This window comes from Mesoplodon densirostris, chromosome 6, assembly GCF_025265405.1.
Source record: "Mesoplodon densirostris isolate mMesDen1 chromosome 6, mMesDen1 primary haplotype, whole genome shotgun sequence".
NCBI lineage: Eukaryota > Metazoa > Chordata > Mammalia > Artiodactyla > Ziphiidae > Mesoplodon > Mesoplodon densirostris.
Window position 1 is genome coordinate 125,451,787 of NC_082666.1, and position 12,264 is coordinate 125,464,050.

Genomic DNA, 12,264 nt, shown 5'->3' on the forward strand with positions numbered 1-12,264 from the left:
GTTGTTGCAAGAATGTCTTTTGTAGCTTTTTTTTTAGAATTAATTAATTTTTTAATTGAAGTATAGTTGATTTACAATATTGTGTTAGTTTCAGCTGTACAGCAAAGTGATTCAATTATATATTTTTTTCAGATTATTTTCCATTATAGGTTATTACAAGATATTGAATATAGTTCCCTGTACTATACAGTAAATCCTTGTTGCTTATATATTTTTTATGTATAGTACTTTGTGTCTGTTAATCCCGTACTCCTGATTTATCAGCTTTTTTTTTCAGTAAATAGTATGTGATTTAGGTTGACAGATTGGAATTTGTTATGTCTCTTTAGAGTCTTAAAACTAGTCACTTAAAATTTTTCTTTCATGACATAAGCTTTTTAAACCATCTAACCTTACAGAATGTCTCACATTCTGGGCTTTTCTGTATCCTCTTAGTGTCGACTAACTTGTTCTTCTATAGCCTGTGTATTTCACATACAGTGGAAGTTAGGATTAGAGGCTTGATTAGATTCAGGTTAAATACATTTTGGCAAGAGTACTTCATAGATCGTTTAGGGAGGACATTTACTAATGGCTGCAGTTAACTTTGAAACACATCAAGATAAAATGAATAGGGAGCTGGATAAGTGATAAACTAGGTCTAGTAAAATATTAGATGGTATGGGTACAGATTTTCACTATAAAATTCTTTCATTGTTGCTGTATGTTTGAAATTTTTCACAATAAAACATTGGGGCAAAATGCTTTGTGGGTAATGTTTACCTCACGTTACCACATGTCAAGAGGCATGTAGTGTCAGGTTGTAGCACTACTCATTTGCTAAGTTTGATTGTTTGTTAAAGTGGTGGCCACCGGATCCTATTTTTGCAGCTTGTAAATAACCTATAGGGCATTACTTTGCCGCTGGATGAATAGCCTTTTCTGCAACAAGCTTTGCCAGTGGTCTTAGCGCCCATTGATGATGCTCACCTGAATCAGTTATTCTGATGGGGGATTGCAAAATGGTGATGATGTAATCTAGCATTCCTTCAATATTTACTAGCTGGCAGTTTTTCTACAAAGAGGCGCTTCCATTTTTAGATATTTTTCTAATGATATCTAGACATACAGGCAAACGTCTCAAAATAATGACTCTGTTGTTGCTGCCATTAGTTAAATGTTCTAAAACAGCACAGTTTAGTAGAAATATAATGCAAATGACATATGTAATTTAAATTATCTAGTAGCCACATTTTAAAAAGAAGAAATAGCTAAAATTAATTTTGATAATGTATTAAGATTTATGCTTGTATTATCACTTCAACATTTAATCAACACTTCAAAAAATTACTGAGAGCTTTCCTTCTCTCTATTCCTTCAGTCCTTCCTTTCTTTTTTTTCTCTTTCTCTCTCTCTCTCTCTTTTTCCTTTTCTTTTTCTTTGAAATACAATGTGTATTTTACACTTAAAGCACATGCCATCTGCAATCAGCCATGTTTCAAGTGCTCAATAAGCACATGTGGCTAGTGGCTACCATATAGGACAGCGCAGTCTAAAGACTCATGCTGAGGCAACACTTCCATCAGTCTTCCCAAAGAGCTGACTTCTCCCGTGACTCACAGCAGAGCAAATCAGATGGAAAGGAACAAAAACCTTGCATTTGGTCTGTTTAATAGAGCAGCTTAGGCTATGATATTGATAACAAGGGTTGGGCTGGGTCAATAAGGAACTGTGCCCAGGGGCTTCATAAACCTGGTCACATGACAGCAATTGGCTACCAGGGGGCATATCAGAGGGATTGTTAAGATGTTCCAAAATATATACAGCAGAGCAATGAAGAATTTGAAAGACAAACACAAGTCAACTGTACCAGGCAATCAGCCTCCATAAGAGAAGGGATTTTTGTCTCTTGGATTTGGCACTTAGATCAGTGCCTGACATATAATCTAATCATAGCCGGTAAAGCTAAATTCCCACACTGGATTTCAGGGCTGGACTTCAATCTCAGACAGGGACTGGGATACCAGGAAAATGAGTTCATTAGAAGCAGGAAGGCGGACTCTCATGTCGGCATTGTTGTAGCTGATCTGACAGCGCTGCCGACTGTGGAATACTACTACTGGAATCCAGTTTTAACAGGAAAATGGGACAGGGCTAACAGCATTAATTAGCAGGTGTTTTTTCTTTAAAGATATAGTGCCTCCTCCTTTTAACAGTAAGTACCCCTAATTATATGCATTTGCTTTTCTATGAAGTTGCATTACCAACTGTCCCCCTGTAAAATGACTTCTTATTTTTTATTTGAGAATCAAATCCATTCTAGTTCTGAGTTCTTTCTAGCTTCCTAGTCCAGTTCTTTGTAGTCTAGTTTCTAGTTTTCTGTAGGATATAATTCAAAGTTAGCTGAAAAGAAGGGGATACGTTTGTAATTGTCAAACTGGCCCTTTTTGTTGCATCAACAGTAATTGGACATTACCAGTTGAAATTAAAATTTTTTAAAGTTTTTCTGTGCACCTTCACCTTTATTAAAAGAGCTAATATGGTACAGAATTTTTTCTAGATAAATGCAGTTTTATTGAGTTTAAAATAACCTTTGGTTTTAGCTAAAGAATTTATTCTTATTTCATGGACACTTTGGAACTATTATATGATGATAGTTCCAAATTAATATTGTGTGATAAGATGAACATTACATTAGCATCTAAGAATACCTTATCCACTGTCTAGTCAGTATTCACTTTTATATAATACATCAGAATTTTCTTGGCAAGTCATTGCAGAGGTGATTGGAATCCAACTAAATGTCCCTCAGTCGAGAAGTGGTTAAATAAATTATGGTATATCTGTATAATGGAATACTGTGGAGCTTTTTTTTTATATAGCTTTTTTTTTTTTGCGGTACGTGGGCCCCTCACCGTTGCGGCCCCTCCCGCCGCGGAGCACAGGCTCCGGACGCGCAGGCCCAGCGGCCACGGCCCATAGGCCCATAGGCCCAGCCGCTCCACGGTATGCAGGATCCTCCCGGAACGGGGCACGAACCCGCACCCCCCACATCGGCAGGCGGACTCCCAACCACTGCGCCACCAGGGAAGCCCTATATAGCTATTTTTTTAAAGGTGGCTTTATATGAATTGAATTTATATGTAGGAATATCAAATTCATCAGTGAATAAAGTAAGGTAGAAAACAATGGATATAGTATATTGCCATTTATGTAGGGGGAATACACACACGCGCGCACGCACACACACACACACACACACACACGAGATTATATAAACTTGGAACATCTCTGGAAGGGTATATTAGGAACTGATAAGAATAGCTCTGTGCCGGGGAACTGAGAGAAGGGGAGGATGGGAGTGGCAGGGACACTGTTAACTATGTAACCTTTTTGTGTCTTTCTAAATTTTATTCCATGCACTTGTGTTGTATATTCCAAAAATACATAAAAAGTGTAATGAAAATAAGAGAGGGAGGGAGGCAAAGAGGGAGAGAGGCAAAAAAAGAAATTAATCTACCTTGTTAATAGGGTTTAAGATATAAAACAACTGAAGAACCTAGGTTTACATAGTTCAGACCTGCTTTTGAGAGGCAGTTAGGTAGAGAAATAAGATGTCGGTGATTTTTACTGATAGTTCTTTTATTTCATATTTTTTCTCTGTCCAGGACAGATAGCTCATTGGAAGAAATGTAAATGGTACCATCCCTTTGCATATATTCTGAGAAAAAATGCAAAATTAAGGAAACTCACATGATGAAAAAGTACTTTTTTTTCCCTCTAAATTTAAGCATTTAGAAAAAAACCAAAGTATTTGTACATTCTGTGCCTTTATTCCTGGGCTCAGAGCATTTCTCTCTGTATACGTTGATTGACGTTCTTCTCTTTTTCAACCTCTTCACTCTGGATCCATTTGAATAGGTTTTTTTAGTCTCTCTTTTAGTGGAATCAGCAAGAAAAATAATAGAGTGCATATTTAGGTTATTTTTACTGATAATCCTACAGATACAGTGTAGTTCTCTGCTAAACAGACCAATCACCAGAATTTCCCAGCATAACCATAAGCCTGCCAAGGCTTATGAATAAAATAGGCTGATGGAAACTGATCAGATACATTTTATCTTGTTTCTTATGAAAACATTTACAAGAAAATGCCTATTTTTAAAAAGCAGTGAGTACTAAATTCAGCATGGTTGACATCAAGAGCCCCTTTATTTAATCAAATTAAGCTCAACAGTCCTCTCTCTTGTCTAATTTAAACATTACTATAGCAGACAGGGTTTGATGAGTTCCTCTTGGCTCATGGCAGTGATTCTGCATATTTCTAAATTAAACAATTAAATAAAGTTTGCACATAAAGTAAATTTGGAGAGCAGAGTGTGCCTCCTCCCTCACTGTTGCAGGGATTAGAGCCCCAGGGAAATCATGTGTATGACGTCAGGGAAGATGAAAAATTACTTTTGGAGAAGTTAGTATCTATGAATGGAGCAGTAATAACATGCTTGTAGTCATTCTTTCATTAGCTGATTGGCAAAGACTCACCCAAAAGTAACCCTGATAAGCAAGAAAATGATTATAGATGCAAAGAGAACAGTTACCAAAATGTTAAAATCTATCAGCAAATTAGGAAGAGTTTTGTTTTCTCTGGGTTTAGATCTGCTAGATAAATCTGCAAAATTTTGTCTTAATGGGGGCCTAGATATAATGTGGAGAAAAAAACGTTTCTGTAGAGAACACAGGTAACACGCTTCCTATAGGGAAGAAAATAGTGGGTTCTTTAGCCAATACAGAATGCCTGTATTTTACTTCAGAGGGATTTAAATTCTTACATACATTGTTCCTGCATAATTGTGAACCCATTCTTGGGTTATTCATTGCTCTCCATCCGTTTCAACCAAAGCAAGAGGAACAGGTTTCTAGGACAAATCTGTTTGTTGTAGTGTTTCCAGAGTTTTTCTTGTGCTTTTTTTTTTTTTTTTTTGCCACGCAGCTTGCGGGATCTTAGTTCCCCAAACAGGGATCGAACCCATGCCGTCGGCAGTGAAAACGCAGAGTCCTAACCACTGAACCACCGGGGAATTAATTCCCTCTTCTGCTTTTTTTTTTTTTTTTTGCGGTACGCGGGCCTCTCACTCTTGTGGCCTCTCCCGTTGCGGAGCACAGGCTCCGGACGCGCAGGCTCAGCGGCCATGGCTCACGGGCCCAGCCGCTCCGCGGCATATGGGATCTTCCCGGACAGGGGCACAAACCCGTGTCCCCTGCATCGGCAGGCGGACTCTCAACCACTGTGCCACCAGGGAAGCCCCATGACTTTTTTTTTTTTAAAGAGTTTGCAACAATTAATGTTATTTTAAATTCATCTCCTACCTGCATACATTGATTAAAGGGCTCCATTTTCTCAACAACAAGAAGTCTTTTGAATGGTAATGAAAGGTTCTAAACGTGTAGGATATATTGTTCAGAAAGATTAAAACTGTCAAATAGGAATTTCAAGAGAAATTTTTCAGAGGAAGATACTCTGATTAAGAGTTGTCACTGGGCCAAGGACTGCATGTCCTTATTCCCCTGAAGAGAGAGATTTTGAGCTTTGTTTCAAAAATTGATATAAACAAAGATAAAAGACAAATGACTAACTGAAAAAAAAAAGACATTTAAAATAATTAATAATGGGGGAGTTCCCTGGCGGTGCAGTGGTTAGGACACTGCGCTTTAACTGCTGAGAGCATAGGTTCAATCCCTGGTCGGGGAACTAGGATCCTGCAAGCCACGCAGCGTGGCAAAATAAAATAAAATAAGTAAAGTAAAGTAAAGTAAAGCAAAGTAAAGCAAAATAAAGTAAAATACATGGACTTTTTAAGGAAGAGTTTTTGTCTCCTTGGATTTTTATTTTGGTCAAATAATTTTTTTAAAATATAAATACCAAATGTATTGGGCCTGCAATTTCCAGTGAAGGGGCAAAAGTTTATTGTTGATTTCATGACATATTTGTCATATTGGTTTTAGTAAATTGCAGGATATTTGCCCAAAAAAGTCTTATTTATTTCAGGAGCTACGCTAAGTATGAGACCTGCGCCCATTCCAATAGAGGACCCGGAATGGAGACAAACGCCTCCCCCAGTCTCAGCTACATCTGGCACCTTCCGACTGCGACGAGGGAGTCGATTTACCTGGAGAAAGGAGTGCCTGGCTGTCATGGAAAGGTACATGTCTCCTTTTCCTAGGAGCAATCTCCCAAACTTAGGAAAGAGAGACTTAGGGTAGATTTGGACACTTTTCATTTCAGACAAGTAATTTGAGATCTAGGTTTTATCTCTAAAAGTATTTTGGAGTACTGTAAGTGCTGTATTATTGAAATAAAACGATCTTACCATTGAGAATTCATAAAACCAGAGTTAGTATCTATCAATATAATTTTTGTCCTCAGTAATTTAAGAAACTTTAGAATAATTTTTTTGAGTTTAGATCTTTGTATTATGTTTTAGAAGTCTTATTTTCATAAAAAATATTGAATAATTGTGTAGGATGCCACTGAGACTTAACTTTCTTTGATAAGGAGTATAGCCTCAATGAGCTTAGTCCCAGAGGTTACAAGTACATGTTTTTGACTTTGATTTCATATCCTCTGACTCTAGCACCAGTACCTGATCCATAGTGGTGGGTTTTTTTTTTTTTTCAGTTTAAAAAAAAAATTTTTTTTCTTTACAATTTTTTTTAAAAATTGAGGGTTTTTTTTTGTCTGCATTGGATCTTCGTTGCTGCGCGCAGGCTTTCTCTGGTTGCAACGAGCAGGGGCTACTCTTCATTGTGGTGCGCAGGCTTCTCATTGCAGTGGGTCTCTTATTGGGGAGCATGGACTCTAGGCGCGAGGGTTTCAGTAGTTGCAGCACGCAAGCTCAGTAGTTGTGGCTCGAGGGTTCTAGAGCACAGGCTCAGTAGTTGTGGCGCACGGGCTTAGTTGCTCCGCAGCATGTGAGATCTTCCTGGACCAGGGATCAAACCCGTATCCCCTGCATTGGCAGGTGGATTTTTAACCACTACACCACCAGGGAAGTCCCGGTACTCAGTACTTTTTAAACTTGAATTTGACCTTAGCTTGTCTTTCCTATTGGAAATCATATAAGTTAATTAAATGTGGTTATGAAATGTTCAATATATTTAGGGTGGATCCTATAGTATAATTATCCTTTTAGTCTCCTACCTATAAGTAATGTTTACAGAATCTTGGTTTGATGGAGAGTTTTTTTTTTTTTTTTTTGCGGTATGCGGGCCTCTCACTGTTGTGGCCTCTCCCGTTGCGGAGCACAGGCTCAGCGGCCATGGCTCACAGGCCCAGCCGCTCTGCGGCATGTGGGATCCTCCCGGACCGGGACACGAACCCGTGTCCCCTGCATCGGCAGGCGGACTCTCAACCACTGCGCCACCAGGGAAGCCCCTGATGGAGAGTTTTATATGCAATAAGGTAGTAATTTTCTATTAGAAAAGTATTTACTTCCTAAGATTAAAATGTAGAGAAAAAGAATATATTAGGCAGAGTGAAAACAATTGATCTTTTTCATATTGTGATTTCTCAGTAATTTAAATAATAGAAAAGAATGGAATTGAATGTTTAAAACTAGATTTAACTTCTAAGCATGTACATATTTACACTGAGCCAGCTTTACATTCTTTTTTCCTATTATCTAATCTGACCAATCGAATGGTATACTGAAAAGAGCATTTGACTCAGAGTCAGAAGACCTGAAGCCTGATTTTGGCTTTGCCATTAACCAGCTGTGTAACTTTGTTCAGGTCAGAAATTCTGAGCTTTAGCTCCCTTATTTCTAAAATATAACCTGTTCTGCACATATAAACTTCGATTAACCAGAAAGTTTTTCCCTGAGGAAGAATTCCAACTAATAAATGGAAAAAAGATGATTAGAGTATCATTATTATCAGACAATAAGCATTGATAGCTGCCAACATCCCATAAAGATATACAAGCAGGTATTATGTACTTAGAGGATGTTAAGACACCACCTACAGAGTATTCTTTCTAACAAAATTGAAGCTGAATCAAATCGAAGTTCTAGATCCAACTCCAGGTTTTTAGGAAATATGGAACAAAATTCTGTTAAACACCACCACAGGGTTTAAGTCAACCAGATTCCTGGTGTGAGAGACTCTAAGAATAATAACTCAGTTTCTTCAAGTGTTTATTTTTTTAAAAATCTTCAGACAGTTGAAGAAATTTGAACACTGGATAAATAGTGATTCTTGTTTCAGTTATGATAATGGTCACTTATATGTAAATGGTGCTACATTTATAAAAATTAGAGTTCTTGTCTTTTAGAAACATGTATTAAAATGTATAATAATATGATGAAGTGATATCTGGGATTTACCTCAGAATAACACAAGGCGTAAAGGCAGGGGCAAGGGTGTGTATAAAACGAGTAAATCAGTATCAGTAAATTACTGATTTCTATAGTTAGGTGATGTTTACCTGGGGGTTCATAGTATGGTTCTCTCCACTTTGTATGTATATTATGTGCCTGTTAAAGGATGCTCTAAATTTTGGATCAAATCACATGGAACTAGGAGAAATGTAAAGCCTTCATGTATCACAAAAACTCAACTACATGATGTTATCTCATAATAACATTTACTTAATAAGTATTTGATTGCCACTGTAGTGACAGGAGTATAATAGTGAACATTGCAAACTCCCTCCTAAAGAGTCAGGTCGGAGAAACAGAAGTTAATGAAACAATCATACAAATCAAGGTAACATTGTAAGTGTAATACATGTAGGAAAGGAAAGGTACATTGTGCTTCAAGATCTTGTATTGATGAGAGAGGATGTGGTGATTTAATTAGGTCAGAAGGAAGGGGGAAAATATTGCAGATAGAAAGGAGAGCTATAGTCATCTAGAACTGCGCCGTCTGATCATGGCCACCTGTGGCTATTTAGATTTAAATTACATACATTTTTAAAAATTTAAAATTCAGTTCCTCAGTCACACTAGCCACATTTCAAGCACCCAGCAGTCACGTATGGTTACTGACTAGTTTTAGACAACACAGACGTGTAACATTTCTATCGTCACAGAAAATTTTGTCAGACAGCTCTAATACAGAACAACTGTATCTCATCCCCAGTAGAAAAACAGTGGTTATATTTGACCCATAATGATTTGTTTCTATTTTTCTCTTTACTCAAAATTTTAAGGAAATACAAATATAAATTAAAAAGCAAACATTAAGTACATTGACATATTTTAGAAAATGTCCTATGTGACCATGACAGAAACAGATAAATATTTCACTAATTCACATAACAAAGTTATTGTGCTTCTTCATCCTTTTCCACATCTGGCCCTGCTTTTCAAAGTACAAGATTTAATAATTCATCGTTTATAATGATGGGTCTTTCTCTCTAATTAGCACTCATTCATTCATTCACCTGTTCATTAAACATGTATTTTTACACATGGCATTTGGTCTCTTGAGTCGCTTAATTTTAACAGTTTCTTATACATACATAAACACACATACACACACAGACACACACTTTCCATGCTGTTTATTTGTTAAAGAGACCATGATATTTTGTCCTGTTGATTTTCCCACATTTTAGATTTGGCCAGTTACATCCTCTTACTATCTCATTACATGACCCCATATTTTCTGTAGCCTGGTGGTTAGATCTAGAGTCCTGATTAGATTCTGGTTCAGTGTTTTGGCACATAACTGGTACTTTGTTCTTCCTATTACATTGTATAAAGAGACGCATAATGTCTGGTTGTCTCCCATTTTTAGTAACTCTAAGGTTAATCAGTAGATTTGGTGCTATCATCCTGATCCACTTATTAGAAAGGTCCCCATGTACAGCAGAGTTTAGGGCAGTGATTCTTAACCTTGGCTGCATATTAGGATCATCCGGGAGCTTTAAGAAACACCAGTGAGACTATACCCCTGACCAACCGAATCGTAATCTCTGGGTGTGGGACCTAGGCAGAGGTATATTTGAAAAGCTCCCAAGTGATTCTAAAGGGCACTCAGGATTGAGAACCACTGTTTTGTATCCATTGATGATTTTTTCCTAGTCACTTTTTTCATAAGAGGTTTGCAAAATGGTTATATTCCAATTTTTTTTTACTTCTTCTGCACTGATAAGCTCGAGTTCTTCTATAAAGAAGAACTTTCCTCTCATTAACTCTTTAGTTGCCCAGAAATATATTTCCTCACAAACTTGGGGAGGTACTATGATATAAGCAATTATAGAACTGGGGAATGAATGCTATTATGAAAATGGGTAATTAAATTTATGGGATCATATGAGATGCTGGCAAGCAGAGGAGAGAGTCAGGAAGACTTTACCAAAGTGCTGACATTTTGGCTGCATTTTGATGGATGATGGATAGGAGTTCACCAGTTAGACAGTCATAGAAAGGATAGTATGATGTTAGGAGATTCTCTGTGGCGGAAGATAGGGTTTTTCATCAGGAGCATCTCTACTTGGATTATACAGGACTTAGTCATACTATGCACTCTATAATTAATAAGACCATGCTTAATTATACCATAGCTTTGGTGTTCAGGCTTTATCATAAAGGAGATTGTACCTGATCAGATTGGTCTGTTAGATAATATTAGTAGGGGTATGGAAGATCAGCAAGAAATCAGCCAGCTAAGTATGCATTTGAACTTATACCAGATGCCTAAAGCCGACGTAAAATAAATGTAAGTTATAGTGTCTGTCCTCATATATCTTAAGATAATAATAGCTTACATTTCAGTAGGATTTTTCAGTGTATAATTATTAATCTTATTGATAATTATTCTATATGATAAGTGAGCTTATTTAATCTTCACGATTCTGTACTGTGGATATCTTATGATTTATAGTTTATATATAAGAACCTCAGAGAAAAGAAGTGACTAGCTTATATGTAAATGGGTTGAAGAGGGATAGATGGAGGCTGTTAGGGTAATCTGTGCATCAGTGATGAGGGCCCAAGCTATAATATTAAAGCAAAGGGCGAGAAGGTGGATAGAAGATAATAGATATCAGAAAAAATTTGAAGAAAAGAACAACCTAAGCTAGTTACAGATTGAACATAGAGATGACAGAGCAGGAAGTGTAAAAGAGAGTTTAGCAATGGTGATGCTCAAAGAGCATTCATCTGGGAGACAACATCTGTACCATCAGAAAATGGTTTGACTTTGGACAAGTCATTTAATATCTCTTAACCCCAATGACTGTATTTATAAAAAGAAGAGTTAAGTACTCTGATAGAGTAAAAAGTCAGAGTCATAGAGACTTACGGTTTAGGCCCAGTTTCACCATATGTTAATCTTTAGGAATTTCAGTTTTCTGTAAAATGAAGTTGGTTATTATGAGAAGAGTTACGAGAGTTACGTGAGATAATATATGTAAAGCACATAGTAGAATGTGCATAGTCGTCAATATAGTAGGTACAGTTAAAGCCATGAGTAAGAATATACCCTGTTTAAATTCATCTCTTCTGTTTCTACATTTTTGCTTATACTGTGTTCGTGTTTTTGCAGCTAAATATGGCTCCAGAAAAACTTAAAACCCTTTGACTGATCTCATTTTAAATTCATGACCATGAACCTCAAGTGAGTCTTTAATTCTGCCAGACAATCATACTATACCTTCCTGGTTCATTCTTTCCCACTCTCCTAAATAATTATTTCACACTTTGTTCTCTGCAAACTCCCCATCCTCAGTCTCATGATGATCTTCCTTCCTATTTAAATGAGGAAAGTGAAGGACTCAGAGGAAAATTTCACTAACTACCCACCTGTTTGCATGTAACACACACATACTATTTTCCTACCCCTTACCATCCCCAAAGCACTTCAGTAATATTTCCTAGCACATAACTTAGTGGTGCCTGCCTGGCTTACAGTAGATATATATATATATATCAATCCCCCTTTTTTTTGCTTTTTCCACTTCTCTGACCTCATTGCATTGTCTGTACCACATATTTGACTTTTAAAATATCTAGTTCCAGAAACATTTATTGTCACAAAGGACAATGCTGTGTGATTCCCTTTATATGAAATATCCAGTTTAAGTAAACCTATAGAGAGACAGAACGTAGATATGTGGTTTCTAGGGCTGGGGAGGTTAGGGATATTGTAGGGGAGGATGAAGGCTAGGGAGTGTTGGGTTTCTTTTTGGGGGTGATGGAAATGTCTAAAATTGATTGTGATAATGCTCACACAGCTCTGAATATGCTAAAAGCTATTGAATTATAAATGGGTGAATTTGGG

General features: G+C 37.0%; 1 protein-coding gene across 9 annotated transcripts in view; it reads left to right on the forward strand.

Moving 5' to 3' along the window:
* Positions 1–12,264, forward strand: part of HMBOX1 (homeobox containing 1) — a 177,199-nt gene that overhangs the window by 129,689 nt on the left and 35,246 nt on the right. For all 9 annotated transcript variants that reach the window (XM_060102624.1, XM_060102627.1, XM_060102625.1 and 6 more), the window contains exon 6: positions 6,026–6,179. In XM_060102624.1, coding sequence (XP_059958607.1) covers positions 6,026–6,179 — 154 coding nt within the window. The remainder of the gene's footprint in view (positions 1–6,025; positions 6,180–12,264) is intronic.